Here is a 27,293-nt window from a genome sequence, read left to right as displayed (position 1 = left end):
TTTTCTTCCTTTTTCAAACATTTTTGCGCACCAGAGAAATCGGGTGGACTATCTGGCCCAAGATGAACACCATTGTGTTTAACAAGCTGAGCAGCCAGGTCCTGTTCGAGGAGAAGGCGAAGGAGGTGGAGATGAGCAGCAGAAATTATCTAGAAGTCATCGATGGGCAACATCCAGACCTCCTGTCCAGCAACCAGAGCATCAGAGACAACCAGGCCATCAGACACAGGCGGAGCGGGTATGTGTGCGCGCCCTTGAGCTGCTGTGTTTAACGCTGCTGCTGCCCGGCATGTGTGTGGCTTGTATTAACATGAGGATTAACTGGAGTGCCGGAAGCTCCGGGAGGAATACCTCTATTTCACGGTTGTTCCGCTCAGCACAAAGTTGTGTGAACAAAAGAGCTGGCTTCGCTCGGTGAGCTCTGTGATCGTATCTCCACGCTGTGCGCGTGATAAGACAGATTCAGAAATATCAAGCTCACGCCGGGCGTCGTGGGTCATATGACTCTAAAGATGTGATGCTGATATTTATATGAGCACAAGTCCCATTGGGTTTTGTAACAATTCTTTAAATTTCAAACAGATCAAGTCGTTTCTGTGGCTGCGTAAAAAGTAACCGTTTACCCAAGAAATCCAACGATTACGCACAGATAAAATAACCACATTGGATGACATTTACATGTGGAAAACTACTCATGCTTTACCTTAAGACTTCACCACTAATCTGATGTTCCAGTCTGACTTTTTCCACTTGGCTCTAGTGCAATAAGAGATCAGGAAATTATACCCTTCGTCTTCATTTGGGTGTTGATGTGGACACCTAATCTTAAGATTAATAAGTAGGTCAACCTTGTTCGGTAGCGTGTCTCATAGAGGTCTCCATCTGTGTCTAATAAAGAAATTCGTCCTTCAACTCGCTGTGTGGTCTAGTCGACCACATCTTAATTATATCTTTTATTTTATTTTTCGTTTTTCAGTGACAGGGAGCAGGTGTAAGTGAAGGTCATGTCCTGATATTACATGTTTGTTTGAATGTGCAGTGGCCAAGATACGAGACAACTGAGGGGAAGCAGTGCCCTCCAGAAGCCTATGAACCTGTTATCATAAAGTGTGACGTGTCACCTCAGGGGAAACATCAGGACTAATGAGGAATATTACATTATTTAAAAAAAATAAGTGTTAGAGAGTGTGTGTGGGTGTTTATGTGCACGAGAAGTTCAGCACACCGAGAAAAATGTCCTTTAGGATGTTCATACCGATCTAGTTTACAAGGAAAATATTTGTAGAACATGGACCTCAGGCAGACTTGAGGTTAGACTAAAATATGTGACATCTGCAGTCAGTGGAGTTTTTTTTCTTTCTGGGGAGATAAAAGAAGAGGCAGAGCACAGCACCACACTGACATCTACAGGTTCATAAAACCTGGAGCTACAGGTGAGAATCCCTCACAGCTCGGGAAAGACGAAAGATGGCTATTGATGCACTTTAAATGTTCATTTAGGGACTCAGTAATGAATTTTGGGAATAGTTTGTGGTGTTTTTTTGCAATCCCATTACAGTATTCTTCTAACAGCTGAACCTAAAAGCTATTGGCTCTATCAGCAAACCCACGGTAGATTCTTGATGTGATGTTTTTTTTGTGTGCACCCTCTGGACATGTGTCACAGTTCTTTTCTGTAAAGGAAGACGCAGAAGTGTAATTTGTGTTCTTTGCGTCACTCCCCTGTGTGATGGCTTGGCTGCGATCGTGACCCAGCTACATTGTTCTTGATCCACTTCGCCCACGTGTAAAATGTTAATCTGGCAAAAAAATGTTTTTGTTTGTTTCATTGCAACGTGTTGGTGGTTTGTGGGACACGCAATGAAAAGAAAACTGCGAGCAGCCGTCTGCATCTCTCTCTCTCTCTGTCTGCTTCAGTCTCTCTCTCTCTCTCTCTCTCTCTCTCTCTCGCTCCCCTCCTCCAATGTGTCCTTGCTTAATTTGCAGTGCTTTGGGTGAGAAAATTGCACACTGGATAGAGAGTGTTCACTTTATGTGTCATGACTGGCCAACTCAGACTACATTGCAGCTGTGTTACATTGTTTGGTTCGCTTCGATAAACAACACTGGTTTCTGTTTGATGAGTTTAAGGCCAGATTTTAATTTCAATTTGAAAATGTAGAAATTAATTTAAATTCTGTCATGAAGTGTAAAATGCATAAAGTAAACTTGTCAAAATGTTTATCTTGGACAAAAAGAACAACCACATCCTGCACGTGTTTTAGGCTGATGTGTTTGATTGTTAGTTTAAAAAGAGAAATCAACACTACTCAATATAATAACTAAAAAATAAGAAATGATTCAGCCTTATACTGTATATTCTATTTGGCTAAATATTAAGCTAATTTATTTTCCACAGGGGTCGGCCCGGTGGCGGCAAAGTCCGACACAAGCGCCAGGCCCTGCAGGACATGGCGCGGCCGCTCAAGCAGTGGCTCTACAAGCACAGAGACAACCCCTACCCCACCAAGACGGAGAAAATCCTGCTGGCCCTCGGCTCACAAATGACCCTGGTCCAGGTGAGTCTGTTGTTGTCCACTCTGTCCCACTGCCAGTCAGCTCATAATAATGCTAGTAATCACAAAAATGTAATGCTGCATAAGTGACAAAAGTGAGAGGGAGTTTATGGACCATTCATGAGTGTGATCGGTGAGGGGGAAAAGTGAGATTTGATCCCTTTGGTTTAGTGTCTGTCTAATTAGGTCTGAAAGGCTGGATTTGAACTCGCAATTAGGAGCGTTTGGGCCCAAAGTGTTTTTACATCTTGAACTGTTTATTTTACAGCTCTCATGCAGTGGTGAATTGTTAATTCTACTTTTCTTCGAAACGCTCCAGTTGGCAGCTACGTTGGTTCCTTCTGATTCCACAGCGGTGTGAAGCTTGTAGTTATAAATTCAAATTGTAGTCGTGTTCTGTGTCTTTGGCTGTGACCTTTGTAGAATTATGACCCATTAAGAAAGTAATTTAGACTTATCAACTCTTTTTCATATTGCATTATAACCAGAAAGTTGTTTTCTTTTCTCATCTCATTCAAATTGAATACATTGTGCAGGTCGTTAGGTCAATGTTATTCTGAAAATGACCCCTCAGATATATCCTCAGATCCCATGAAGGTCCAAACCCACATATATTGAAAATAACCTGCACTATAGTGTATTGTAGTTCTGTTGTACCGTTGATATTTATTTATATTTCTTCCTAATGCTACAGTTCTGTTATCTTCATTCATTTGTAAGTTCACTGTTATTGGTAAAAGCTGCTGTCGTCCTAAATGAAAGTTGGAGTTGTCTAAGTCAGTTATTCTATTTTTAAAACCGCTCAAACAAACTAGCCTTACTTGTCAGATTCTTATTTCTTTTAGCTGTTTTTAAAATAATTCATAATTTTCCAAGATTTTTATTTGAAAATAGCTTTACGTATGCATTTCCTTAATTCTCGTTCGTTTATTAGTTACATGATCCATTTTAGATCTCATCAGAACCCCAAAAGCCCCTGACCCACACGACTGATCCTCACTGGATACACTGCAGTTATGAATACAGGATTTTCTTTATGCTTTAAGTTCTATTGCACCCTCTACTGATAATACCAGAGCAACGTGGTAGAGCTGACAAACAGGCCACTTAGAGGAAAAACCCAGTGGTGAATACGAGTGTATATTGTGTCTGGTGCATCCAGCTGTGTGTGTACAGTATCATCTGGTTGACAAGGTCACTGATACGCCCTCAGAGCGTCTGCAGCAGCTTTTTCGGGCCGCCTGCCACGTCGCCTAATCTGGTTCTCATTTTGGGGGCCTGATGGAGCTGTTTGTTTTGGTGAGCGCGAGCAGAGTGCAGAGGAATGCTTTGTGTTGGACAGTGGGATGCCGTGCTGTGAACACACACACACACACACACACACGAACAATCCCAAACACGCATTCATTTAAGCTGACACCCAAATAGCGGCAGCGGTGGTGTCAAAGGTCAGTGGAAGATTTTGTGAATCTGAGCGAGAGAGGTGACACGAAGGTAAATTATTTCCATCACATTTTCCACCAGGAAAGAGGTCCTCAGGGGGATCTGTGGATTCTGTACTCAAGTTATATTTTGTCGTCGTCTTTTTTAATTTGTGGCGCTGAGCTGATTAAGGGAAAATCAATTGCCAATAATTGTTGCAATCAATTCATCATTTTGTTATTTATTAAGGAAACATATCTGATATCTGTTTCTACTTTCTACTTTCTCAGCTGTAAAAATATGCAGCTTTTGTCCATTTTTCCTTCGTTGATGACATAAGAATTTGATTATATTTGGTTTTTATGACTTCTGTTTGGCCACAACAAGCAACGTTAAGATGTCACCTTGAGATCTGGGAACACGCGAAAGATGTTTTTCACTCTTGTCTCTCATTCTCTAACAATGAATCAATTATTTGAAAAAATGAGTTATCGAAGATTAAAATAGCTGTCAGCTGCAGCCCTAAGGTGGCAGCTCTTTTTCCCTCCCCATCCGTTCATGGAGGCTAAGAACGACCCACTTCTTCCACTATTTGGTCCAAATGTCGCCGCTGCCAGTATTGTAGAGCACATCCCTCCCTGTGTGCAGTTTTCCCAGCGTGCTCCCACCTGGCACCAGGTGTCCGAAGCAACTAAATCTGTCATGTCGGAGCGTAACAGCTCCTTTTTTCCATGTAAATGTTGTGAACTGTTTCTTCATAAGCCGGTGCCATCTCTCCACCACCGCTGAAATCCCTCGCCGTGCCTGCATGCCGTCTCCTCCACGGTTCACACAGTGCAGACAGGCCGTGGGGTGAAAGGGCTGGTTTGGCTGCTGCGCTCACCCCCCCCCCCCCCCTTCTCTCTGCCAGTGTCATCTGAGCAAGTGTGGCATCATCCTCCTCCTCCTCCTCCCCTCCTCTCTGTTTTCTCTCACCCCCAGTGATAGCCATCTTTCCTCCAGTCCTCATTAGCAAGCAGGCCCGTGCCTCGCCTCGCCTCACCTCCCCTCAGCCCGAGCCACATGTCCTGGATGCCGCCTTCCCCGTGGAGTGCCACAGCGCTGCGGGGCTCGAGACAAAGGGACGTGGGATGGTCCTAGTTAACGAGAAACACGATACTGAATGAGAGGATCAGAAAAATAAGTACTCTAGCATAAGGCCCCTGTCCCAGCCCCTTCATAAGCTGCTTGAAATCTATTGAGCATGAAAAGTTATTCTAGTATAACATCTAATGGTCTCCCTTCCCAGTGAAAGGACGAGTGCCAGCTCGAGTGTCTTTTTTATTGCATCTTGAAGACAGTGTTGGAAACAATTTGTATTATTTCAGGGAGGCTGTGCGAGTCCAGAATAAGCAGTGGGGGGGGGGGGAACGTACATCTCGGTCGGAACATTGGTTAATGAAACGTTGCGTTCACTGTCTGTCCGGCACTTGGAGCGTGTTAAATGTTTCTGAATGGTGTTGATACAGAAAAGATGCGTCTCTCCGGAGCGTCTGGGATGTTTCTCAAAGCTCCGTTTCAGAGAGCTGCACCGCAACCTGACTCTGAGCCTCTCCTCAGCCTCAGCCCCTCTCGGCTCCTCTGAATCAGACCGATGGCAGGCCGAGAGCAGACATTTTCATAAAGTATAGTCTTTGTTTTGATACGGATGTGGAAGTGTTTGGAATCAAAACCATAATGCTCCTATTTGCCGTTTGCTCCCACTTTTATCCTCTCCTCGCTCCCCGTCTCTCTCTCTCTCAGGTGTCCAACTGGTTTGCGAATGCCAGGAGGCGGCTGAAGAACACGGTGAGGCAGCCAGACCTCAGCTGGGCGCTCAGGATCAAACTCTACAACAAATACGTTCAGGGCAACGCGGAGCGGCTCAGCGTCAGCAGTGACGACAGCTGCTCGGAAGGTACGTCCTCTTACAACAATACAGCATCGGTTTCACTCTCACGGTCCAAGTTACACAAGGTGTGTGTTGCAAAAGTGGAGAATTTGCCGATATCACAGCTTGACTGCTGAAATGTAGGAAACTGCCCCCGAGGTCTGAGGACCCCAGGTTCACAGTGTAACAGGAGGTTTATAGGTTATTTAATCAAACATTTCACAGGGAGTTGCACCAACTGACAGAGGTAACACTGTATGATTCTACTGTGTGATGGATGGGCAATAGTCTGTGATGCATAGGAATGATCACGGAACATTAATCTCAAAGGGGACTCCAGGGTGCACCGTGACCTCCTGCCGACAAAATGCCACATGAAGTCAAACTGAAAATAGTTTTTTAATAATCCTGATCTCACTTTCCCCATTTTAAATATCATGTTCCCTAATATAGTTCTTTAAATATCATATAATAGTCAGTCATTGGACTGGGGTTAGCACGGTGTTGCCAACTAACATCTAGTTAAACAGGAATTAATATGTTTCACAAGGCTGGGCAAGTTTTAAAGTTCTGCAACTAGCGGAGGAAGAAATGTTATTCATTGTTCTCAAATCTTGAACATGCCCTGCTGCCTGCTGCAGAATATTACTGAGGTGGCACTTTACTCGTATAGACTTCTCCTCAGTTGTAAAAGCACTTGTATAATATGCTCCGTGGCTCTCGAGGAGCTTAGTCGGAGAAAACAGCCCTTATATCAGAAGGGTATAATGAAAGATGCTCTACAGCTGTAGAATGAGAGTTGTAGGATCCAGTGGTTTAGGACACAAGAGATTAAAAGTCATAAAATCAAATGTGATCTGTCCCTCGACACAGGAGCTGTAACTTTATGAAAGCTTAATTGATGGAGATAACATTACAGAGCACTCTTTCTTCCTCTCTCTCTTTCTCTCTCTCTCTCTCTCTATTTCAGCATTTCTCAGTGCTGCAGTCTTTTCTACAGTTTAATACTAAACCAACACCATTCTCAATCCAATTATGATGCTCTCTGTAATTTTTTAACTTTCCTGTGACTGTATACCTGGACCTATGGTGTCAGATTAATCCACAGTTGTAGAGCTGGCTGTCGTCCTTCTCATTCTATGACTTACTGTCCACTGGGGCACTGGCTCTGAGGTGTGGTGCAGATTCAGGGCAACAGTAAACGTTAAAAAGTATCCAAGACAATTTCCTGTGTTTTTATGGGACATAATGTGCAGAATCAAACAGGACCTGAAATCCATTTCATAGGATCTTTAATATTTCAGTTACAGTTACACTTTAGATATTACCTATTCCTGCATACATTCACATCAGTTTATTTTTTCCTTATGGCCGGGGTATGTTTTCCATCTTTACTTAATCTATATAACTGAAAATAATGTTAAAATCATTATATATTTTGCAATTCTCCCCCACAGCTGTGTTAGTCATCATACTTTTGTCCGTGACACTTTATCTCCTTGGTTATGGCTCCATGTAATGATGACCAAGCAAGTTTGGGGTTATTCTACAGTTCACTTCTATAAATACCTGCACTATACGAATGCTAAATCTAAAGTAATATTCTAGAATGTCAAATTTGGAAATCATTGAATTTGATTGGCATATACAGTGTATTAAAGTAAAGCGGCAAACGTTTCCATTTGCGTAACTGCCCCATCCATCAAAGTGGTGGATGATCATTTCAAAGATAAGACATCATAATGCCTCAGACGTCCATTATAAATTGGCCCCACTCTGTTGTGAACCTGGTGCTCTTTGTACAGAATGACCAGGGCAGGCTCTTTACATCATACTTGTTGTGCCCCCTGAAATTCAAATCTAGCATTATGACATGAAACGAGGCCTAAGGCCAGACCATCTTCCTGTGCGCCCGGGCTAAAGTGGGCTGATGCTATGCAGAGTCATGTTCTGGGTGTGTATAAATGGCGAGCGTGTGACCGGGCCAAGAGACGCCGAGGCCAGCGGGCTGCAACACGCTGTCATTAAGACACCCCGCTGAGCCAACCCCTGTCTCCCAGCCTGCAATTGGAAACGAGCGGCTCGCTGTCAACCGTGTATTTACAGCAGACACATGCTGATTTCCAAGGGAACGGGTGGTGTGCTCAACTCACTGACAGCGTAGAAAACATGGTTCAGGAAACATAAACAAAAAAAAATGAAAGAATAAATGAAACATACATGCTCACGCAGCTTAAAGAATTTGCAGAAAGGGGGAGCGCTGTGGTGTCGGTGATCTCTAATTAGATTTTTGAGGAGTGGAGGCTGAGCGTGCGGCCGACAGAGGAATGTGTGCATGGTGTTTGCATTGTGTGCGCCACAGGCCACCGTACCACCGGAGGCTCGGTATATCTCCCTGACTCTTCTCCCTGTCACGTTATGGTTATGAAGCTCTCCGCAGCTTGCTCCTACTTCTGACCCGTGCACTGAAAGGCCCTACATTATGTGTTTTATGCCTATGCTTTTGTTCCAGAGGCTATTTTCGGGGGCCAGACCTGACCCCACTGACCCGCTATACATTCCTCTTACTGTCCTGAAATGGTCTGGCTTGTTTTGTACAGTAGCAAGTCCAAGAGAGGAACTGTAACTTACTGCAATGGATGTGTAGAGAACGTGCTGTCATGGAGGTGTGAAAAGAGATGTTGTTCTTTTAAAGATGGCAGACATTGATTGCTAAGGACCCTGTCACGGGATTATAATGACAATTCCATTATGTGGTCTCAGAGGAGACTGCTGAGCGTTCACCGAGTTCTACCTCAGTCAGCGCAGGGGAAGGAGGGCAAGTACGATACCTCCATGTGTTTCTGATATGTGGGAGCTATAATTTTCATTTGGCCCGCACTGAATCGAATGTCCAACCTGCCCAAATTACTAAATTACAGTCTTGGCAGGGACAGTATCTAGAGTGAACTTCTCCCTGATTTCACTGTTGCCAGAGGATATCTGTTTTTTCAGTGCAGTGTTTTATCTATCTCCCCCCCCTCTCCGTGTCTTTTCATCGGGAAGGGACCCGTGCTCTAATTCAATCTCTTCAGCTGCAGATCGTCCGGGAAATTATTTATTTCTGCAGAGGAACAGCGGGGCAACGTGCTTCTGACGTGGGGGAGTCTTGGCTATAGGCTCTCTGCTCTTGAGACCATGCCAACACGAGGGGCAGGGGCGCCGGGTTGAAATCCCCCCGCTCCTGCGCTTAGATTCAAGATTAGTTTGACGTCCCCTCACTCTGACTCGGTGGGGGTGAACATGCAATGCACAGAAGCTACACAATTTAAATCAGTGAAGCGTTTGTTAAAGAAAATGTGTGATTGCTGGGAGCAATAATACGATAGGCATCATTTTTTTAATTTATGTTTTTATATTGGAATAGAGAATGTTACATAAATCATGATATGAAATAGAAAGTTTGTTGTTAGTACTGTGTTTATATGATGGAAGAGCTATTAATGAAACAATTAAAAACATTATAAACAAGAAAAATCCTGTGAAGGTCTTTGCAGATATCACTGACAATTGTTGTGGTGGCATTAACTCTGTAAGAGGAGATAAATCCAAAGGGTGAAGAAATTGACAAATAATGAAAATTAAGCTATTTATTTAAATTTGACAAGGAAGGAATAAACAGCAGCATAGAACGTGTTTAGCTGTGAATCCTGAACTGCATCAAAACTAACAGAGCTCCTAATAATCACCAAAAAGAAACATTTAATCAAAAACTAAAACCTTATACAACAACTAATAATAATAAGAAGGAGGATAGATGAAGTGTGCAGTTTTTTTTGTGTCTTTTATGCAGACAAAAAATTACTCCTATATGTAGTAAAAATGCTTTTCAGGTGCAGGCGACATAAAAAATACATTAAATTATCAGTAATAGACACAAGAAAAAATATCAGTATGAGTAAAAATACTGGAAAATATGCCCTTTGCATTGAGGAGATAAGTATATATTTTTTTAACTTAATCCTTTTTGTCTGATTTTCCCTTTGTTATTGTAGATGGTGACAACCCTCAGAGGACACAGAGCGGCCAAGAGGAGCTCACCAAGCCCATGTACCAGAGTGTCATCAAGAAGGAGGGCTCCTCCATGGTGGGCATGGGCATGGGCATGGGCATGGCCATGGGCATGGGCATGAGTATGGGCATGGGCATGAGTATGGGCATGGGCATGGGCGCAGGGCTGCGCTCAGCCGCCGAAGCCGCCTCACTTGCCGAGGACTACGTGTCTCCACCCAAGTACAAGAGCAGCCTGTTGCACCGCTACCTGAACGACTCCCTGCGCCACGTCATGGTGGCCAACGCCGTCATGGACGCTCGAAAGAGGAACCACTCCGGCTCCTTCAGCTCCAACGAGTACGACGACGAGCTGCTCTCGCCGTCCTCCTCCGAGGCAGAGGCGAACTTTGTTTATCGGACTGGTAAGGAGCCACATTTCTCACATTCTTTCCCCTTCAAGAGTCTCCCTCTCACACACGACATCCTTCACTTTTGTTCTTTTTCTGTCCCCCTCCATCTGCACATTTTGTTTTTAATTCCTGCAGCTGCTCCATTATTTCCAAACGCCCGCCCTCTCTCTGTATCACGCTGCGGCTCCATTATCACACCTCCATACTTTTATTCAATACAGGCCTTGTGCAGCTCAAGGTGATACTTGTGACTAGTGACTAAAGATGCAGTTAAAAAGGAGCCTGAGCCTCAAAAATAGTGCTCCTTCAAGTGTCAAACACACACACACACTCATGTATTGCCACTTTAAACACACACACACACAATTTTGCACAGTGGCCCTTTCTCCCCCTCCTCACTCCAGCCGAGCATAGAAGGAATTCCTCCCGTCCAGCTCTCCTGACCAGGCTCTAACAGGCCAGACACAACAGAGCCATATGGAACATGCTCATCCTCAGACTACTGTTTGGCATGTCATTGATCCTACACGAACTCAAGCTGTGTTTGTGTGTCAGCAGCATGTGATACGGGAAGATTTTTACATTTCACCTCAGCTTTTAAAAACAACGTGAAGCGCCGCAGAACTGTCCGAATTTTTTTAGATTAAAATGATTGATGAGTGTTTCCTCCAAATGCATTATAACATTAAAAAGTCCCATTTACATTAGATTATTATTGCAGATAATATTATCGCAGATGTTCAACAGAGCTGAGGGTATCGTAGTTTTCCATTCAGAGCGAAGTGAAGCCTGAGGTTTTATTATTTTCTTTCTCGCCGTTTTCATATTGTTTTCATGAAGGTAACACAAAACAAATGTGGAGAAATTAGTGGCTAAAAGGCAATAATCCTTTAAACCTTGCACACTATGTTCCTTCCACGTGTTTATAGGAAATCTTTGCTAGGCAGGTCTTTAGTTTAGCCAATTTTAACACACACTTTTCAAATTGAATTAAAAAAACAAATGGGAATAGAGAAGTAAAGAAACTAAATATAAATCAAGCATTCATTGCAAAATGTATATCCATCTATAATCTATAATCGCAAAACACCCTACAAGAATTAAACACAATCCACATATAATTTATCATTAACATAATGTTATTAACTTTTGTTAGATTTTCAAATTAAAATGTATATTTTCTGTTTGAAATCTCATACAATTTCAGATTATATAAATATACGTTTATATACTAGAACAATTTGTTTGGTGAAGGATCTGCAGTGTTCACTATTAAAATTAATTTTCTAAATAAACAAAAATTTGCAGAATTCTTGCTGCTGTCTTCATATTAAAGACTTTTTTTTAATAATACATAAAACCTTCAATTGGTCTTACTTTAAGCCAATTACTAATGTTGAGTTTGGCTAACCCATGTATTCAAGGCAGCAGGGAAACTTAGTTCAACTTAATTGAAGTGTAAAAAGTGCTTCTCATTGACGCTCGTGTTCTGAATCTGCGAATCTGGTGTCAGGCTCTTGCCAATCACAAAACTCAGGCTTTAACAACGTGTCGGTTCACAGCTCAGCTGAGCCGTGAACAATCTCGGTCAGATCTGTCTTCTTCATTGTGAGAACACTGCCCCTTTGTTCAGACAGACTTCATAGCCGACCGACAGTGATGTTTTCGTTCTCTGTTGAGTGAGGTCGGGGCCCAGAGGGGGCGGATCTGAAGGTGTAGGTGATGGAGGGACGGAGGATGTGGTCTTTGTGTAGGGAAGAGCAGGTTTTATTGTGCTTCATTCAAAGCTCCTCTTATGGACAAATGTGTTTTAGATTATCGGAGCATGATGCAGGGTGGGGTGTGTGCGTCTCTGTGTCTGTGTGTGTGTGTGTGAACAGACTTTGTATAAAATGCATCAGCGACTGCGACTGCTACAGTCCTCCTGATCAAAAAAACTCAAAACCCTGTGACCTGAACGAACATCGGGGGTTTTTCACAGCGAAGCACCTGCTGGGACTCACAGATGGAGAAGGAAGAAAAAGATGGATAGACCAAGTGAGACTTATAACGCCCTCTCTACCAGATTTTAATAAGAGAAATCCCAGAAAGAGGATTAATTCACCTGGCCGGCCTGCTGTTTTTAATAGAGAATCACTATTTTATCTCTATGGTTAATATAATTTCTTGGCCCTGGCGTCTCCCTCTTGGATTTCTCGTGCTCTGGCACATTCACAGAAGTGTTACTCTGTTACATGCAAGAGAAGCTTCTTGCGTCCGCACATGGAAAATTCTCTGAAGCAGTGTTGACTCATGGGATCGAACACCTGCTGGGGCCCTCGTGGTCCAATCGCCCAGCTGAAGACATGAGAGATGTCGAGAGAGTGAAATTTTAGTTCCACATCTGATCTCGCCGACGCAGACAGGGCAATTGAAAGCGGGAGACAGAGAAATCATTTTAAGCTCGGGTTTGCATCATTTCCTCTGCCGTCTTTTTTTTTTTCCTCCTGTGGTTTGCACATTCCAGATATTTTTGTAGTGAACACATTTCTCTTTACAAATTGTTTTATTGTGTTTTCATAATAGGAGAAAAATCCTTCCCTGAGCTGCGGATTTCACATAAATCTGTACTAACAGCAGGTAAACGGGGGAAAAACAGACAGAATAAATAAGACTTAAGCTCTCTGAATGTTCCCCTGGTTTCTTTTTGACAGTGACAAAATGTCGCTCAGGCAGCAAGGAGGAAAAGAATTTGAACTTGAAAGAAAGAGCTCGAACGATGTCTCTTGGCACATTCTTTTTCTGAATTCCAGGCCTGTAAAACAATTGTGATTGGTCCAAGCAGAAGTGGCGTGCCTGGCAACCATCATACCATTGGCCAAAAGTCCATTAGCGGGCCAGTTGGCTGTTGTGGCCGCGGCCTGAGCCCACAGTGTTATCTGTGACTACAAAGGGCAGTCAGACGTGGCAGGAGATGGAGAGTGTAGATTTACCCCAGTGGAAAACTAAACTTCAGCTGGCTTGAAAGGACACACACACACACACACACACACACACACACACACACAACCTCGTGTTCAATTCACGGGCCTCATACAAGCACAGGCGCACACATCCAGTATAAACACCCACATGCACATACACCTACAGGCAAAAGCCTTCGGGGAATTTCATTGAACACAAGGAGCAGTAGAATTCCATCACACATGCCAGGGGTTTCATGCCAAATTACCCTTTAATGGGATATTAAATGGCAGGAATCTGGCTGAATGTTTTTCTTCTTGCTCAGTACCAGATTTCGCCCCGTCCGATATCATATGGATCATTATACGCCAAATAACTCCCAACGTTTCTGCGGACGGGGACCCAGCGATCTCAGTCGGACATTTTGCACGAGGCTGACAGTGGTACATTTTCTCAGGTTCTCTCCTATATGGTCTCTGATTTCAGCTGAGTACAGTAGCCTGATGGTGAATGCGGAGCACTTGCCAATGTCTCTATTGATGTGGAAAAGTACATAGAGCTGAAAGCAAGGCAGTGGCCTCCAGTGAGTTTCCAATAATTCAATTTTAATGTGCATCTTTCCAAAGTATTAAATTAAGATAATGAAAAAAAAAATGATTTTCTGATGAGAGATCTTCTTAGCGGCTAGGGCCATGAAACTGCTGATGTGTCGAGGGGGCTATTTGTCCCCTAAGTTTTAAGTGTTAGGATGCTCGTATCTGTTAATTAGACCCAAAAACACAAAGTATTGATCAAGCAGAAGGGAGCTTCTTGAGGTCTTTCCTTGTCGTAGTGTTGGAACACAATGTCATTAGATATTTTTAGTATTGTACATAGTGGAATATGTAAATAAATAGTATAGTACAGTTAGAAATATAAATGGAATATGAACAGTATTAAGAGGTAAGGTATGATATAAGAATGATGAATACACTGTGAGCAAGATAAATATATAAATATGAATACACTATAGGTGGGATAGGTGGGATAATACAGTAGTAGAAAAAATAACTGTAGTGCAAATGTACAAATGGTACATACCACAAAGTGGTTGTGACTTTTGGCAGTCTATCCAAAAGTCACAACCACAAATGTCAGGTGTCAGGGCATCACCAAAGTTGTTTGAGTTCATCCTGAAAGCACTAAGGATTTTTTCGGACAAAGTTCTTTGTCAGTTTCATGGAAACAGATATTTCAATCAACTACTGGTATGGAGAACAAAAATAGTTCAGCAGGCGTATTTGTTATTTTTCTGAATACTCTCCATTTCCCTGATACGCCGTCTACCCTTTTTCATAGCCCTACTACTAGATCACCTATAGTGTCACTAATTAAATGTGTGTATAAAAACACATTAATCTGTTCAATGAAAACAGTTCGGCAGCAGCTGAGATCCCAGGGGCCTTTCATATTAGGCCACAGCGTGAGTGCCAGACAGTTATTGAATCCTGGAGAGTTTAGTGGCACAGGACTCGTCCAGGTGAATGGAAGAAATGTCGTCTTAATGTGGAAAAGTTCAAGAATGTTTGGATTTCTTTTCTTGAGGTATAAAAGGCAGAAAGATGTGATGGTTGTTCGTGATAAAGAGATTTTCATCTTGGCTGTTTTAATATTTTGACTAACAGGATATAATTAACATGGTTTCCTCCACTGTTATTGTCTCTCTTGTTTCCTCTGAGAAGCCCAACTGTGATGATTTATACAGCCGCGCTGTTGAGCGTCTGTGGCTGTTGTGGCGGATTTAAGAGTCGTCAGTGTTTGCTGGTGAGCGGTGGCGTAATTCAATGTGGGCCACAGAGCAACAGACAGACAATGCTCAACACGCGGCCGCTCTGAGACAATGAGCCACTCCCGGACAGTGATGGCTCAGGACTCCTCATCTGGAATCCAAAGATGTGGATAAACTGGCTTCAACTTGCTCTTTCCACAGTTTCATAGGAAAGGAGAGAGCGAGAGTGAGAGAGAGAGAGGCGAGGATGTTGGGGATGTTGTTCCAAGACAGCAGTTTTTGCCAAGAGTCACTGGATTCAGGTTTGGCTTTAGGACTCAGTGTGGAAGGGATGAGAAGAGGAGAGGGAGGAACTTGTTCCATCAAGATCGAGAGTGGAGCTTTTTTTTAAGCAGTGGCCTGTCATGAGAAGAAAGACAGCATTCGCCAAAACAAAAAACTGAGCTATTCTTGCACCTCTTCCTTGTGTTGTCTGGACATGAGGATAGTTTAACATACCTCTCACTGAAACACCTGTCAGTGCAGCGGAGATGATGATAATGTTTTTATTATAGACTATTGAAAAAAGTTCCCTTAAAAGATTAAAAATCAAGATGTGTCTTCAGAATCATTGTCCAATGATTAGTGCTGGATAGTGGGAGGAAGAGGAAAAGGATAGGTGTTGTCCATATTTATATACAATATCTGAAGTCTTTCAGTCCTAGTTGATCGGGTGATACTTCTATTACTGGTGTCAGCAGAGTCTGATGGCAGCCACACAAACTAATGTATTTTTATTTAAGAAATCAGGCAATGATTTGCATTCTCTGTAGGTGACCATGTTCTGATTTAATGTTGGAGTACGAAATGTCCAGTCTGTCGCCCAAAGCTCCTCCGTGGCTGACTCTTCTAATTGTCCTTGGGATATTTTATTCTAATCCGTCATCAGAAAGGAACCAAAATAAGCGTTGTCATGTTTTGTTGATGCATTTGATGTACTTTTTTAGCATTTCCAAAAGAGACACAGTTTCTAATACTGCAAATAGCCTGCATAGCTATTGCAAAACATTCACCTGTGGGCCATAGCTACAATCACTATTTAAAATGTATCAAATGGAAGAAACAGAAACCAATGTGTCAGATTTCACTCTGAAATTGAAATCGGAGTAACATCCCTTGTCTAAAAACCACCAGGCCGAAAAGTTGTGGGGTACTTTGGGTGGAATGACCATTTAATGTCAGTTTAGAGGACTTGGATCGAGGACTGTGGTGGTGTACTTTACTGTATGTGTCAGAGTAGGAGCTTAATTCCTCATTTATACAAATAGTCATATGAAAAAATCTGTTCTTGAAATCCAACTGAAGCGTCTGTGACGCAGAATTTAAACAAGAGTCACTGACCTCTATGTTCACAGTTATGCACTTGTACTCCAACATTTGCTTAACAAAAAGGCAGAGGTCATTGTTCTGGTTCATGGTCCTTTTTTCTTTCTGGATGGATGATTATGTAAAAGGGAAATAAACAGTTTGGGGAGCTTGGGAAAGGAGATTTGTTAAATTTACTTTTTATAGCTGCAACAATAGCTGGTGACATATAGTCCCATTTGGGCTGGGTGCTTGTTTGTGCATGACACAATAGATAATATAACTAACTTTATAACATAAGTCATATTTTACACTCATCGCACAATGGTGAGTTTTCAGAGATGAACAGGATATGAAAACCTGTGAGGTGTCCTTCATGGTGTGTCTGGTCTGACGGTGGGAATGACTGGGAGTTGGCAGAGGTGAGGTATAATCCTGGCATTAAACTGGGATGCAGCTCCATGTGAATGGAAAGGTGGATAGAAGAAACAGAGGCAGTGAAAGAGAATTGAGAGAAAAAAACCCTGATGGTGAATCTCTGTCACCGGGAGATGGGATGTTGGCTCCTGTCCACTGAGCGGAGGCTGGGTGTGAGGTAAACAGAGGAGACACCAGCAGACTGAGGCGGCGTTCATTGTGGCCGTCATCCTGCGGGGAAGTGTTCACAGACAAACATCCACGCAGACACTGTTTATGTGCAACTCCCTAACATAGAACTGGAAAAGTGCAGAATAATGAGCCCTCACAATCTGATCGCTTTAAAATCAGCAGCAGGCTAAAGCTTTTTGGGACATACGCACACGCACACACACACACACACACAACCACACACACATAATAAGGTCATCAGATACAGAGAGCACAGCTGCCTGCCTAGTCAGGGAAACCGAGCTGCACTGCCCTGGTCTGTATAAAACACAAATTGTTTCCATTTTAAAATCTGAGCCCTGTCTAGAACAATAGTCTTCCATTGTGTTCCCACGGGACAGAGCGGAGCAGAGAGTAGAGGGCGAGGTTTAATGAGAGAGCAGAGGTGTGACCTAGCAGGGACACAGAACACACACACACACACAGAAATCCCCCAAGAGTGTGAGAGGGCAATTCAATCTACCACTGAGAAGAATTGCAACATAATGATGCAGTGAGTGCTGCGCAAACATATCATTTGGCCTAGAGCGCCCGAAAAAGGATTATTTTTGGGCACATGAAAGCACTTCAAAATCTAAATAATGTTTACTTGTGGTTTTAGTTTTTTTTCTTCATTCTGATGCATGCGTGCGTGTGTGTGTGAGTGGGTGAGTGTGTCTTCTGTGCGCCACAAACAACAACCCTTCATCCCCCGGAGGAGATGAGTCGACCCTGTTGTGTCAGCCATGTACCTGTCGTTTCAAAGCGCTGAACAGGCTCATCTGTTTGTCATCAGCGATGAGTTGAAGTCAGTATTTTAAGTACGAACCCTCCGATTCACACGCTACATCCATACTAACTTCTAGTTTAAAAAATGTGCTTTTAAACCTTCTGTCCAAACAAGCGTTTGTTCCTGAATCAGTTTTAAACCCTGTACATAGTAACAAGTCTGGAAATGCATATCAAGTGACCACTGATGTACAGTTGGCAATCGCATGTGTCAACAGGAAGGCATTCACGTAGAGCTTGACACAGAAATTAACACAGGATTGCTTAAAGTAATAGCTCATCTCATACATATGTAGATAGTTGTATTATTGTAAAATGCAGAATGCACCTGAACAACAGCTGTTGGCAATGTCAACATTGTAAACTACGCTTGTAATTGATAATCCGTGTCGTGCTCTAATCTGGAAGCCGAGGCTAACACTAGTTGATTTCTTCTGAATAGGTTTGTGATAGGTGCCTGACAAATTAGTGTTGGCTACATCCTGATGGAAAGACCCAATCAGCAAGTGGTTTTGAGTGTTTATCATAATTTTTAAGTATCTAAGTCTCTGCCCGTCCGGACTAAAGCGGGGCCAGCAGCGATTCCAAACTTCTCAGTCTAGGCAGCTCTAGAACTCCTGACTAGTGTGGACGCCAGGTGTATCCGTCACAAGATTTATGCATTTTCAAATGAAAACGTTCTAGTGTGGATGTCGCTTCAGTCACTTCACTGTCTCCTCTTCAGTGCTTCTCTGATGTTTATTTTCATGCGGTCATCCGCTGTCGTGCCATAACCCAAACCCTGACCTTTGATTTGTATGTTTGTTTATCTGTTTGTTTGTCCATGACACCCTCGCGGTCCTCACGCACGCATCCACACAAGCACATAGAGGAGACGCTCACACACACTTGCCATGACAACGTATTTACTTCTCTGTCGAGACGCTCCTCTCATTTTGGCTGATTTACTGGGGCCCTGATTACACTCTGTTTACTGGCACTCGTAAACACAATGACGACCTGGCAGCATTTAGACTTCTGAAACACTGTTATTATTTCTCCATCAAGCGAGAACACACAAGGCAATCCTCGTTGCTGGATCCGGGTTATCTGTCCCGACCGCAGCCACACCAGTGTGTCATCTGCCGCACAGACACGGAAAAAGAGCAACACAGAAAAAGAAAAGCAGCGGATGGGGGGAGTTTTTTTGGGCAGCGGCTCAGTTGCTGTCTGGCTATGTCACCGTGTGTATGTCCCTTTAAATAGTGTAAGAGCTAACTATTCAATATGATTTTTGTGATGAAGCCATTGTCGGGGGCAAACGGAGAAGGCATTAAATCCATGCCGTGTATGATGTCTTTGGCTAACTGAATGGAATTGACAGTTTGGTTCGTTGGAGTCTCAGACTTGGTCTTTTTCACCACCCGTGGACACAGACACTGGGAGCGGTGATATAAAAGTAACGTTGGCAGAACGCAAAGGAAGCACAGAGCCAAGGCATCTCTAACTCCATTTACAGACCCTCCTTCACTTTATAAAAAGCCCAGATCATTAAAGAAACCTATAAAGGATGAATAAGGAAGCCCAAAAATGTGAGGGACCGCGCAGCATCGCACCTCACGCTCAAGACTGTGGCTTGGGTTAGTGTCAAATCAAAGATAGCATCGATAGACGTCGCCATGTATCGCCTGAGGCGCTAGTCATTTCCTTTTTGGTCAGAGGATTTGGCTAAAAGTAGCCTCACTGGTCCATGCAATCACATGTCTGCACATTCACTCACTTGAATGAGACGGTACATTCAGTATAATCTCGATGACAGAGACGATAAGGCATTTTAAGTCCAGAGTGGCATTATGACTCACTTCGCGGTGACAGTAACTGCTGACTCATCCGCAGACCTTGACCATCTGTGTTATATAACCAAGAGGCTGCATGATGACGCTGACCTGTGCTGCGGCTTCACAGGTCAGCGGCGAGTAGATCCTTCAGTCTGCGGCACCACTCTGGTTCTCATCAGGTGCTTAAGAGGAAATCAGCTGAGATCATTTCCTTGCTTTAGCAATTGAGATTGGGATTTGTGCGTGTGTGTGTGTGTGTTTGTATCCAACTTCAAGTCTCCTCCAGAGATAGAATAATGTGCTCATTCATGTCAAAGTAAACGCACATCACCATCAGTCTGGTATCATTCAGGGGTTTTACCCCAAAAAAGCTTATAAAGGGTCCATTTGTTAACATGAACGTGTTGGTTAATTGACAGATCGCTTGTTTAAGATATTTCTGATAATGACTATTTGCCACGCTGTTATGAAAACCCTCCGAAGGGAGTTTATTCTCCTCCATCAGGAGAGTTTCTCGTTTTTTTTACACTGCTTTCTACTGTTCTACTTCTACGTACAATAACAGCCGCAGACTTGTTGTATTTTATCAATGGTCTTCTGACATTTATGATTGTTGATGACTACTAAAGTTTTTATTATGTCGTTTTAGAATCTGAGAAACTTTTCAGACCTGATATTCCCTTTACTAATGACTTATTAACAGGTTGTAAACTTGATGGTTTGATAGAAATAATAATAAAACAAATGATTCACAACCTGGCAACCCATAAGTCATTAGAATTCATCTACACAGCATAAATAAAGGATTAGCCTAATGAACTATTAATGAAGCCATATGTTAAAACTTATAAACTCATTAAAAGGTACGGTAGGAGAAAGATATTTTCATCTTTATTCTTATAATGAAGTGTTCCGAAAGTGGTAGAACTTAGGGAAAAACTGGTTAGTGTGCTTTTATTCATTTTACAGGAAGTTATGCGCCTAAACCGCTAAATGTAGCTGTGCTGTTAGGAAAATAGAGCAAGATAAGCTAGCAGCATGCTACTCTAAGGAAATTAACTCCATACATTCTAAATGCACAGACATGACAGTGGTATCTTCTCATCCAACTCTCAGCAAGAAAGTACATTTTAAACTATTTACCTAACAATACCTCTTACCTGTTTTCTCCATTGTCTTTCATGGACGTGCAGATATTTAGTTTGACCGCTAGAATCAACAATTATCAGTCACTTTGGATAAAAATACCAAATAGATGCCTGCAATGTAAATCTCATATAAAACGTGTGAATGTGTGTTTATTTGTCGGCCTAATTCAGCCCAGCCCTTGGTTTGTGTAGCGGGGCCGCCTTGTTTATTGTTGTATGTTGCTAACAACAGCACCAGATGGTAATGATGATAGTGGACCGCTCTCCTCCTCAGTCGTCTTAACAGGTGTAACCTCACTCCCTCTCTAATTTGTCAGCCCCTGCTCGTTTTCCCTCATTCTTACCAAGTTTTGTTAAAGCTTGTCACTTTTTTTTCTTCTTCTTTTTTTGCCCCCTTCTTGCTCTCCCTCCATTACCCCGCGGTGATGCTAAGTGAGCGAGTATTTTGGGATTTCCAGCGCGACGCCAGAAACCATCAGACTTCTTAGCTTTCCCCTTTGGCGGTCCGTGAAACCCTACTGTTGGTGAAGCCCAAAGGCAACAGCAAAGTGGACCTGAGTGCTCAGGAGCAAAGTAGTGAAGAAAAAAAAAACAGAGAGAGAAGAATGAGAGAATAATAAAATGTCCTGTGTGATTTATTGGTGATTTATTGAGTCTTTGGCACTCCGCTTGTTTTAAAAAATCTGAGTTTTAGATGTTTTAGGCACAGGGCTTTGGAAAGAGAGTTTTTGAATGCTGTGGTGCATTTTCAGATCCTGGTATCTGGGGTTCCCGTGGGCACAGACTGATACTCAGTCTAAGAGGGGTTGGGGGGGGGGTTGGCATAATTCAACTTTGCATTCACAACCTCTCCACGCGGGCTTTTAAAAACACAGTCTGTATGTTCTGAATGCAGCATCTGGACAGTGCCTGCCTCACACACACACACCGAGACTGACACTGGAAACACTTAACGCTGTGGATGGAAAGACTCACACACTGCACTTTGCAGCCCACAGTGACTTCACAACACACAAAAAGGCACTTTCGTCTTTCTTCTGCTTATCGTTTTGCCTTTGATGTCACTGAGACTACCTTTTTGGTGCTGTCACCCACCAATTTTATACACATGAGCCGTAAACACTGAGCTAATATTTCCTGGGAACATGAACAACACATGAAAATAGTGTAATTGGCCCTGCAATTACAGCGCTGTGATTATGGGGAATTGTGCACATTTTTAATCAGGAGCTATCTGCTTCGGAGCACTGGCAACAATCAAGAGAGTAGATGGAGATAGAGTGCAGAAAGGATGCCTTTTGCTTCCTGATATTCACAATTTAGGCTAAGATAATAAGTGGCTGAAAAATGGTTGAAATAGAGCCTCAAAAAAAATAGGAGATTAAGAAGAGAACGGATAAAATCAAAGGCTTTCCAAAACAGCTTTTGAAAACGTGGAAGACGTGCATATTCTTGACATAGCACAGTCACCCGTTATTAAAACACAGACGGGAAATATTGCATTTGTTTTGGCTGGACTGTACGGGCATGGTCAGTCTTGAGCACCTGGATCAGAGGGGTGTTAAAGCAAATCACTGCAGCAAGAGTTGAAATGGATGAGGACAGAGGATGAAGGAAAAAGAGGAATATCAATAAAAAGGGAAAAGGACTCGTTGATAAAGCAAGATAAAGACCGAGGGAGTGATAGGACCACGGGGAATTGTGGCCAGACGAGTGTGAGGATTTTGTTGGAACTCTAAAACCTAAAATCTCATTCTGTGGTTTGTACTTCTGGGTTATCCTGTCCTCATCTCTGTCTCACACGTGCGCACACATTTCTCTCTTCTTTCTGTCTGAGAACGATCAACGGAAGAAAACTGCAGGGAGCGAAGTCTATCTCTCTCTCTGTGGAATACACCTATTACAGAAGAAACAGGAAAACTGCAGGATATTTCATAATCAGGCCCACATCAGCCAGGGACCTTACAAACCCGGTACTGTCAGTGTTGGGTCACGCTTCACGGGAACACTCTTGGAAAACAAGGCAGGAACAGAGGAAGGCTTTGGGAATAATTAGGCACTTATGGCAGCTTGCAAAATCTTGAACACCGGATCCAAATCTTTGGAAAGTCCATGGAGGGCTCTGGTTAGGTTAGAGGTGACAAAGCAGAACAGTAAAGTCTTGTGTGTGCTTTCTCCCCGAGCCCAGAGGAGTTTTGTCCGTCGTCTTTGGCCGTCTGTGACAACGCTAAATCCTTAACAGTGTCCTCGTGCAAACCTTTTCAATCTCGTCTAACAATCATAGGAATGAAATCCGAGCTCAGGAACAGCGGTCCACTGTTCTGTAGTGGATGATGGTGGTGTGTTGAAATGTCTGCTCAGGTTGAGACATTTGCTTTGTGCAAAAAACTGAGTCTATCTGGAACGTGTGTTGGACATGGTGAATGGTAAATACATTTCTAGCCTTGTGACCACTCAAAGCAGAGCAGTTTTGCTATTCATCCATTCTCAAACACATTCAAACAAGTGCATCTACATCTATCTGCTGGACTTTCTCTATCATGCATCATTATTAAACTGCAGACAGAGCCCCCAGGGGAAATTTGTTGGTCATTGATCTTCTCCAAGGCACGCAGAAGGCAGGAATCTGGGATCGAACCCCCAACCTTCTGGTTAGTGGTTAGCGCTACCTCCTGAGCCACAACCGCCCCAAAAGAGTCACATTCAAGAGAGCAAGAAGTCATTGTTGAGACAAGGACCTGTAGATAAAACAAAGACTTTGCTTGCACTAAATGGAGATTGGAAGGGAACTTTCCCTCTTTTGAACATTCTTAAGTCAGTCAGTCAGCTCTACCTGGTCAAGACTAAACTTCTTAAAAGCTCACAGGAGCCTTAGCTGCGTGTTTAGTTGACTTAAGGAGATCGCCTGCAGGCAGCACAGCTAGGAAATCCAGATGCTCTGTTCTCTTTTATGCCTCATGAAATGCCAAGGCAGTGTCACTGTATTCACTGCTGGGCAAAACCTACCTGGACCCAAAAGAGGAGACAGGTTCAGAGCAAACACGCACAGACGTGCACACGATCTGAGTGAGCATCAGGGAAATAAACACACTGTGTTGCCCCGAGGAAAATTTCAGTTTCATTGTTTAATGACTTTGCTATTCCCTGCTAATGCTTTACATATGAGATAGAAAAAGGAGGGAAGGCCTCCGTCTTTCTTTCACTGACTCACTTGCTGCTGCTCATTCCCGCTCAAATCTTCTACGCTCAGTCATTTTCGATCTGAGTTCCTCAGACAACTCAATTATACTGGCTTGGGCCCATTTGTTTTTGGACAAAATATTAGCGAATGGAGTTTATGAGTCATAAGAAACATCTTTCAACTTGATCCTATTAGTCACCTTGTTTCTTGACGACTTCTTGCAAAAAGGTCATTTTTGTCCGAGATCTAAGTAGAGAGAGAGAAAACAGAGCAACACATGTTTGCACAGGCCAGAGTGTACGCATGCAGACCTCACACACAGACACACACAACTCCTGAACCAGTATTTTTTTTCTAAATTTCAATAAATCTTCATTGACCCCAAAGAACTATGCAAAATTAACCCGTTTTTCTTTTTTCTTTTTGTGCTTTCAGAAACCACAGACCATGGATTAAGTAAATATGACAAGTGAGTTGACTTTCTTTTCCCCTGACCTAATTTTAATCCTTTTTTTTGTCATTCATCACAAGCTCAACTTGACCTCTAATGTTCTACCCTGTTTTGTTCTTCTGTGCGCCTGGTTGCCCGATGTGCCGATTATCAGTGTCAGCGGTGGTGTTGGAGCCGCACAGAAGGAAAAGGTGAAGGGCAAAGACGAGACGTACTGGAAGGAGATCAACGCCGCCATGGCCTTGACCAACTTGGCGCAGGGGAAGGACAGCGCCTCCGGGACCACCAGCTGCATCATCCAGAAGTCGTCTCATATAGCAGAGATCAAGACTGTTAAAGTGCCGCTGCTGCAGAAATATTAGCCCCGACGTCATGCTCCCATCTCTCTATGCAAACCAGCAAACATTTCTGTGTCAGCAAACTCGCCAGAGTCTAAATAAACTCTCCCTGACATGAATAGAGGACTGTTGTTTGAGGAAAGGGGGTTTTTGAGGCGAGGAAGTGTGGAACAAAAAGAGAACTTTCAATCTTTTTGGATTGTTATCGGTGTCCAAAAAAGTGCAAAAGAGGCCTTGACCATCCTTTTCATTGCTGGGTTAAAGTCTGACAGACAAGTATTGGTGATAGTTCCGCGACAGTATTTCCTAAAACAAGACACTTTTGTAATGTTAACTTATTTTTGGAAGAATCCGATTTTTTTTCACGTTACAAAATGTGTATTTTTGCCAAAGTGCCTTTGTTATTTAGACAAATAACTCACCGACTGTGGTCAATGCAAAGAACAGCTCCTTAGATGCCTGTTTGGAATTTGTGAAGAATTTTTTTACACTTAAGTCGTGATTGTGAATGGAAATGCACCATAACAGCATGTGCCTTAAGTGAATGAGCTCACCATCTGAGGCGCTGATGAACTCAAATAATACACACACACACGCTCTCTCAGTTAATGCCCAGCATCAATTCTCTGTTCTTGTTTAGACTGGAGTCTTCATTTTGACTGTAAACTGAACCCTGTTTTGTCTCCGTCAGCCTCTTGTTTCTGGCACGCCAACAATACTGTTGGATACATACAGTAGATAAGTTGCTCGAACGTGAGCAGCACGTCGATAAGCTGCCAACATTTTCTACCCTGTCCACATCTCGGCCTTGGGTTTCATTAACCAGCAAAGCAAGTCTTTCTTATCTGAGGCTTTAAGTTGCTGAAATGTTCACAAATGAAACGCATGGACCCAAATGACGTCACACTCAGCGTGCAGTGACACAGTTCTACGTAGATCCACAGACATGCTCTGTACAGTATTTGTACTAAATGGAAGAATGCCATGACCTAAAAGGGATGTTTTTGCCTTGGCATATCAGTGTTATTTGTCGACAGTGTGGCCTTTTCACTTTTTTTGTGTGTGCTAGGAACACGATAGTCCGGAGTAAACAAACAAAAAAAAGAATCCTTCACCAGCTCCCCCAGCCCTCTGAACCTCAGCCCTCTCAGCTGTTAAGCATTACATTCAAATTGCAGTTTACAAGAAGCCTGAGGACTTAAAAGTTTGACTTTTTCCCCCTCACTTTTCTTTTTCTTGTCAAAAATACACATCAGTATTATCTTTGTCGCCCAGGCAAGTGTGCAAAGTATTTCTTCTGTCTGTATAGGTGTGGTCATTTTGTTTTCGATCAAACTTTGTACCTTTTCTTAATGATATAGCAATCAGATCTGTTTTGTCATCTGATGGAAAGAATCTTTTTTATTTTTTATAGAAAGTACGTATGTACGGTGCATATGGTATACACGTTTGCGGCGAGGGATGCCAAGTTCACTAACTGTTGGGCTTATGGGTGAAACTGAAGTTGGCTCTCTATGCTGACTTTTTAATTTTATGTATATCTTCAAGGTACTGTTTATGCGTGTCAAAATGTACACTCCTTCATAAATTGTGCAGTTTTTATATTTTATTTTCGACAACCCAGACTGTGCTTATGGTCAAGGACTTTTGGGGAGAGGGAGTTAAACTGCACAGTGACATTTTGACCTTTTTATGTGTCTTGAATGTGCAAACTGTTAAAAAAAAAAAGGTGCACTTCCAGTTTTTTGGTTTGTTGGCTCTTGGATGGATGTGATTTTACATAAAGGTGATGAGCGGTAAAAGAAATAAAAGGACAATGGCATATTATTCCTGTTAGCGTGCCTATGGAATAATAGTGAAATGAATCGCACTAGCCAATCCCCAGGCATTATTTGCTTATGCAGTGGGGGTTGTGGGCTCCCACATGTGTTTTTTATCCAGGAAGGGTAGCTGCGGGGTAGTGCCGGGCCCACTCCGTGTGTATCTAATCGCACCTCTGAACCTCTGGACCGATCGCGACCCTCACACCTCACACGATACTCGCTCACTGGGAAGAGACAGAGCAAGAGAAAGGAGGATCCAGAGACGACAGAGGAGCCTTTGTTGTCCCTATACCTGCAGTCGCTCAGCAACAAAGACACTATAAGCACCAACAAAGTGGTTCCTACAGCCAAACTTCTGTACAAGCACAAACCCTGCTCCCACAACCATGCTAACAAATTGAAAGCGACGGTGTGTAATAAAGCCTATAAATTATTATTACAGACTCTGTAAAAACAAAGAAAGTGGTGACCACAGTTTGTTTTTTATTGTTAAGTTATATAAATTCAGATTTTTTTTTTTGTTTGTTTTGATAGAGACTGGATTTTCGATCCAATGACCAAATGCATATCTCCTTGTATTGTCCAATTTGCTCTCATGTAAAGTTTATTTTATAAAAAGTTGTTACTTGGTCAAGGCAATGAATAAACCTCGAAATTAAATGAAAGGCATCTCATTTGTTTCTTGATCATTTGAATAGTCAAAAGCTTAATCTATTTGCATAAAAAACTAATTTGC

General features: G+C 42.7%; 1 protein-coding gene across 1 annotated transcript; it reads left to right on the top strand.

Annotated features, from left to right (window-relative positions):
• Positions 1-27,200, top strand: mkxa (mohawk homeobox a). Its single transcript, XM_062379105.1, has 6 exons — positions 1-238; positions 2,399-2,558; positions 5,760-5,913; positions 9,921-10,340; positions 24,381-24,414; positions 24,551-27,200. The coding sequence occupies exons 1-6, from the start codon at positions 63-65 to the stop codon at positions 24,756-24,758; spliced, it is 1,152 nt and encodes a 383-aa protein (XP_062235089.1). The 5' UTR covers positions 1-62; the 3' UTR covers positions 24,759-27,200.
• The last annotated feature ends 93 nt before the right edge of the window (positions 27,201-27,293 follow it).

The sequence above is a fragment of the Platichthys flesus genome, chromosome 21 (assembly GCF_949316205.1).
Source record: "Platichthys flesus chromosome 21, fPlaFle2.1, whole genome shotgun sequence".
In the NCBI taxonomy this organism is placed as follows: Eukaryota; Metazoa; Chordata; class Actinopteri; order Pleuronectiformes; family Pleuronectidae; genus Platichthys; species Platichthys flesus.
Note: the sequence above shows the minus strand (reverse complement) of the source record. Positions and strands in the feature narration are given on the sequence as shown.

Excerpts from the sequence above, each read along its gene's own strand:
- mkxa (XM_062379105.1), top strand. The coding sequence starts at position 63 with ATGAACACCATTGTGTTTAACAAGCTGAGCAGCCAGGTCCTGTTCGAG. Across the intron at positions 2,559-5,759 it reads CACAAATGACCCTGGTCCAG|GTGTCCAACTGGTTTGCGAA; the intron begins GTGAGTCTGTTG and ends TCTCTCTCTCAG. Across the intron at positions 24,415-24,550 it reads GGATTAAGTAAATATGACAA|TGTCAGCGGTGGTGTTGGAG; the intron begins GTGAGTTGACTT and ends GCCGATTATCAG.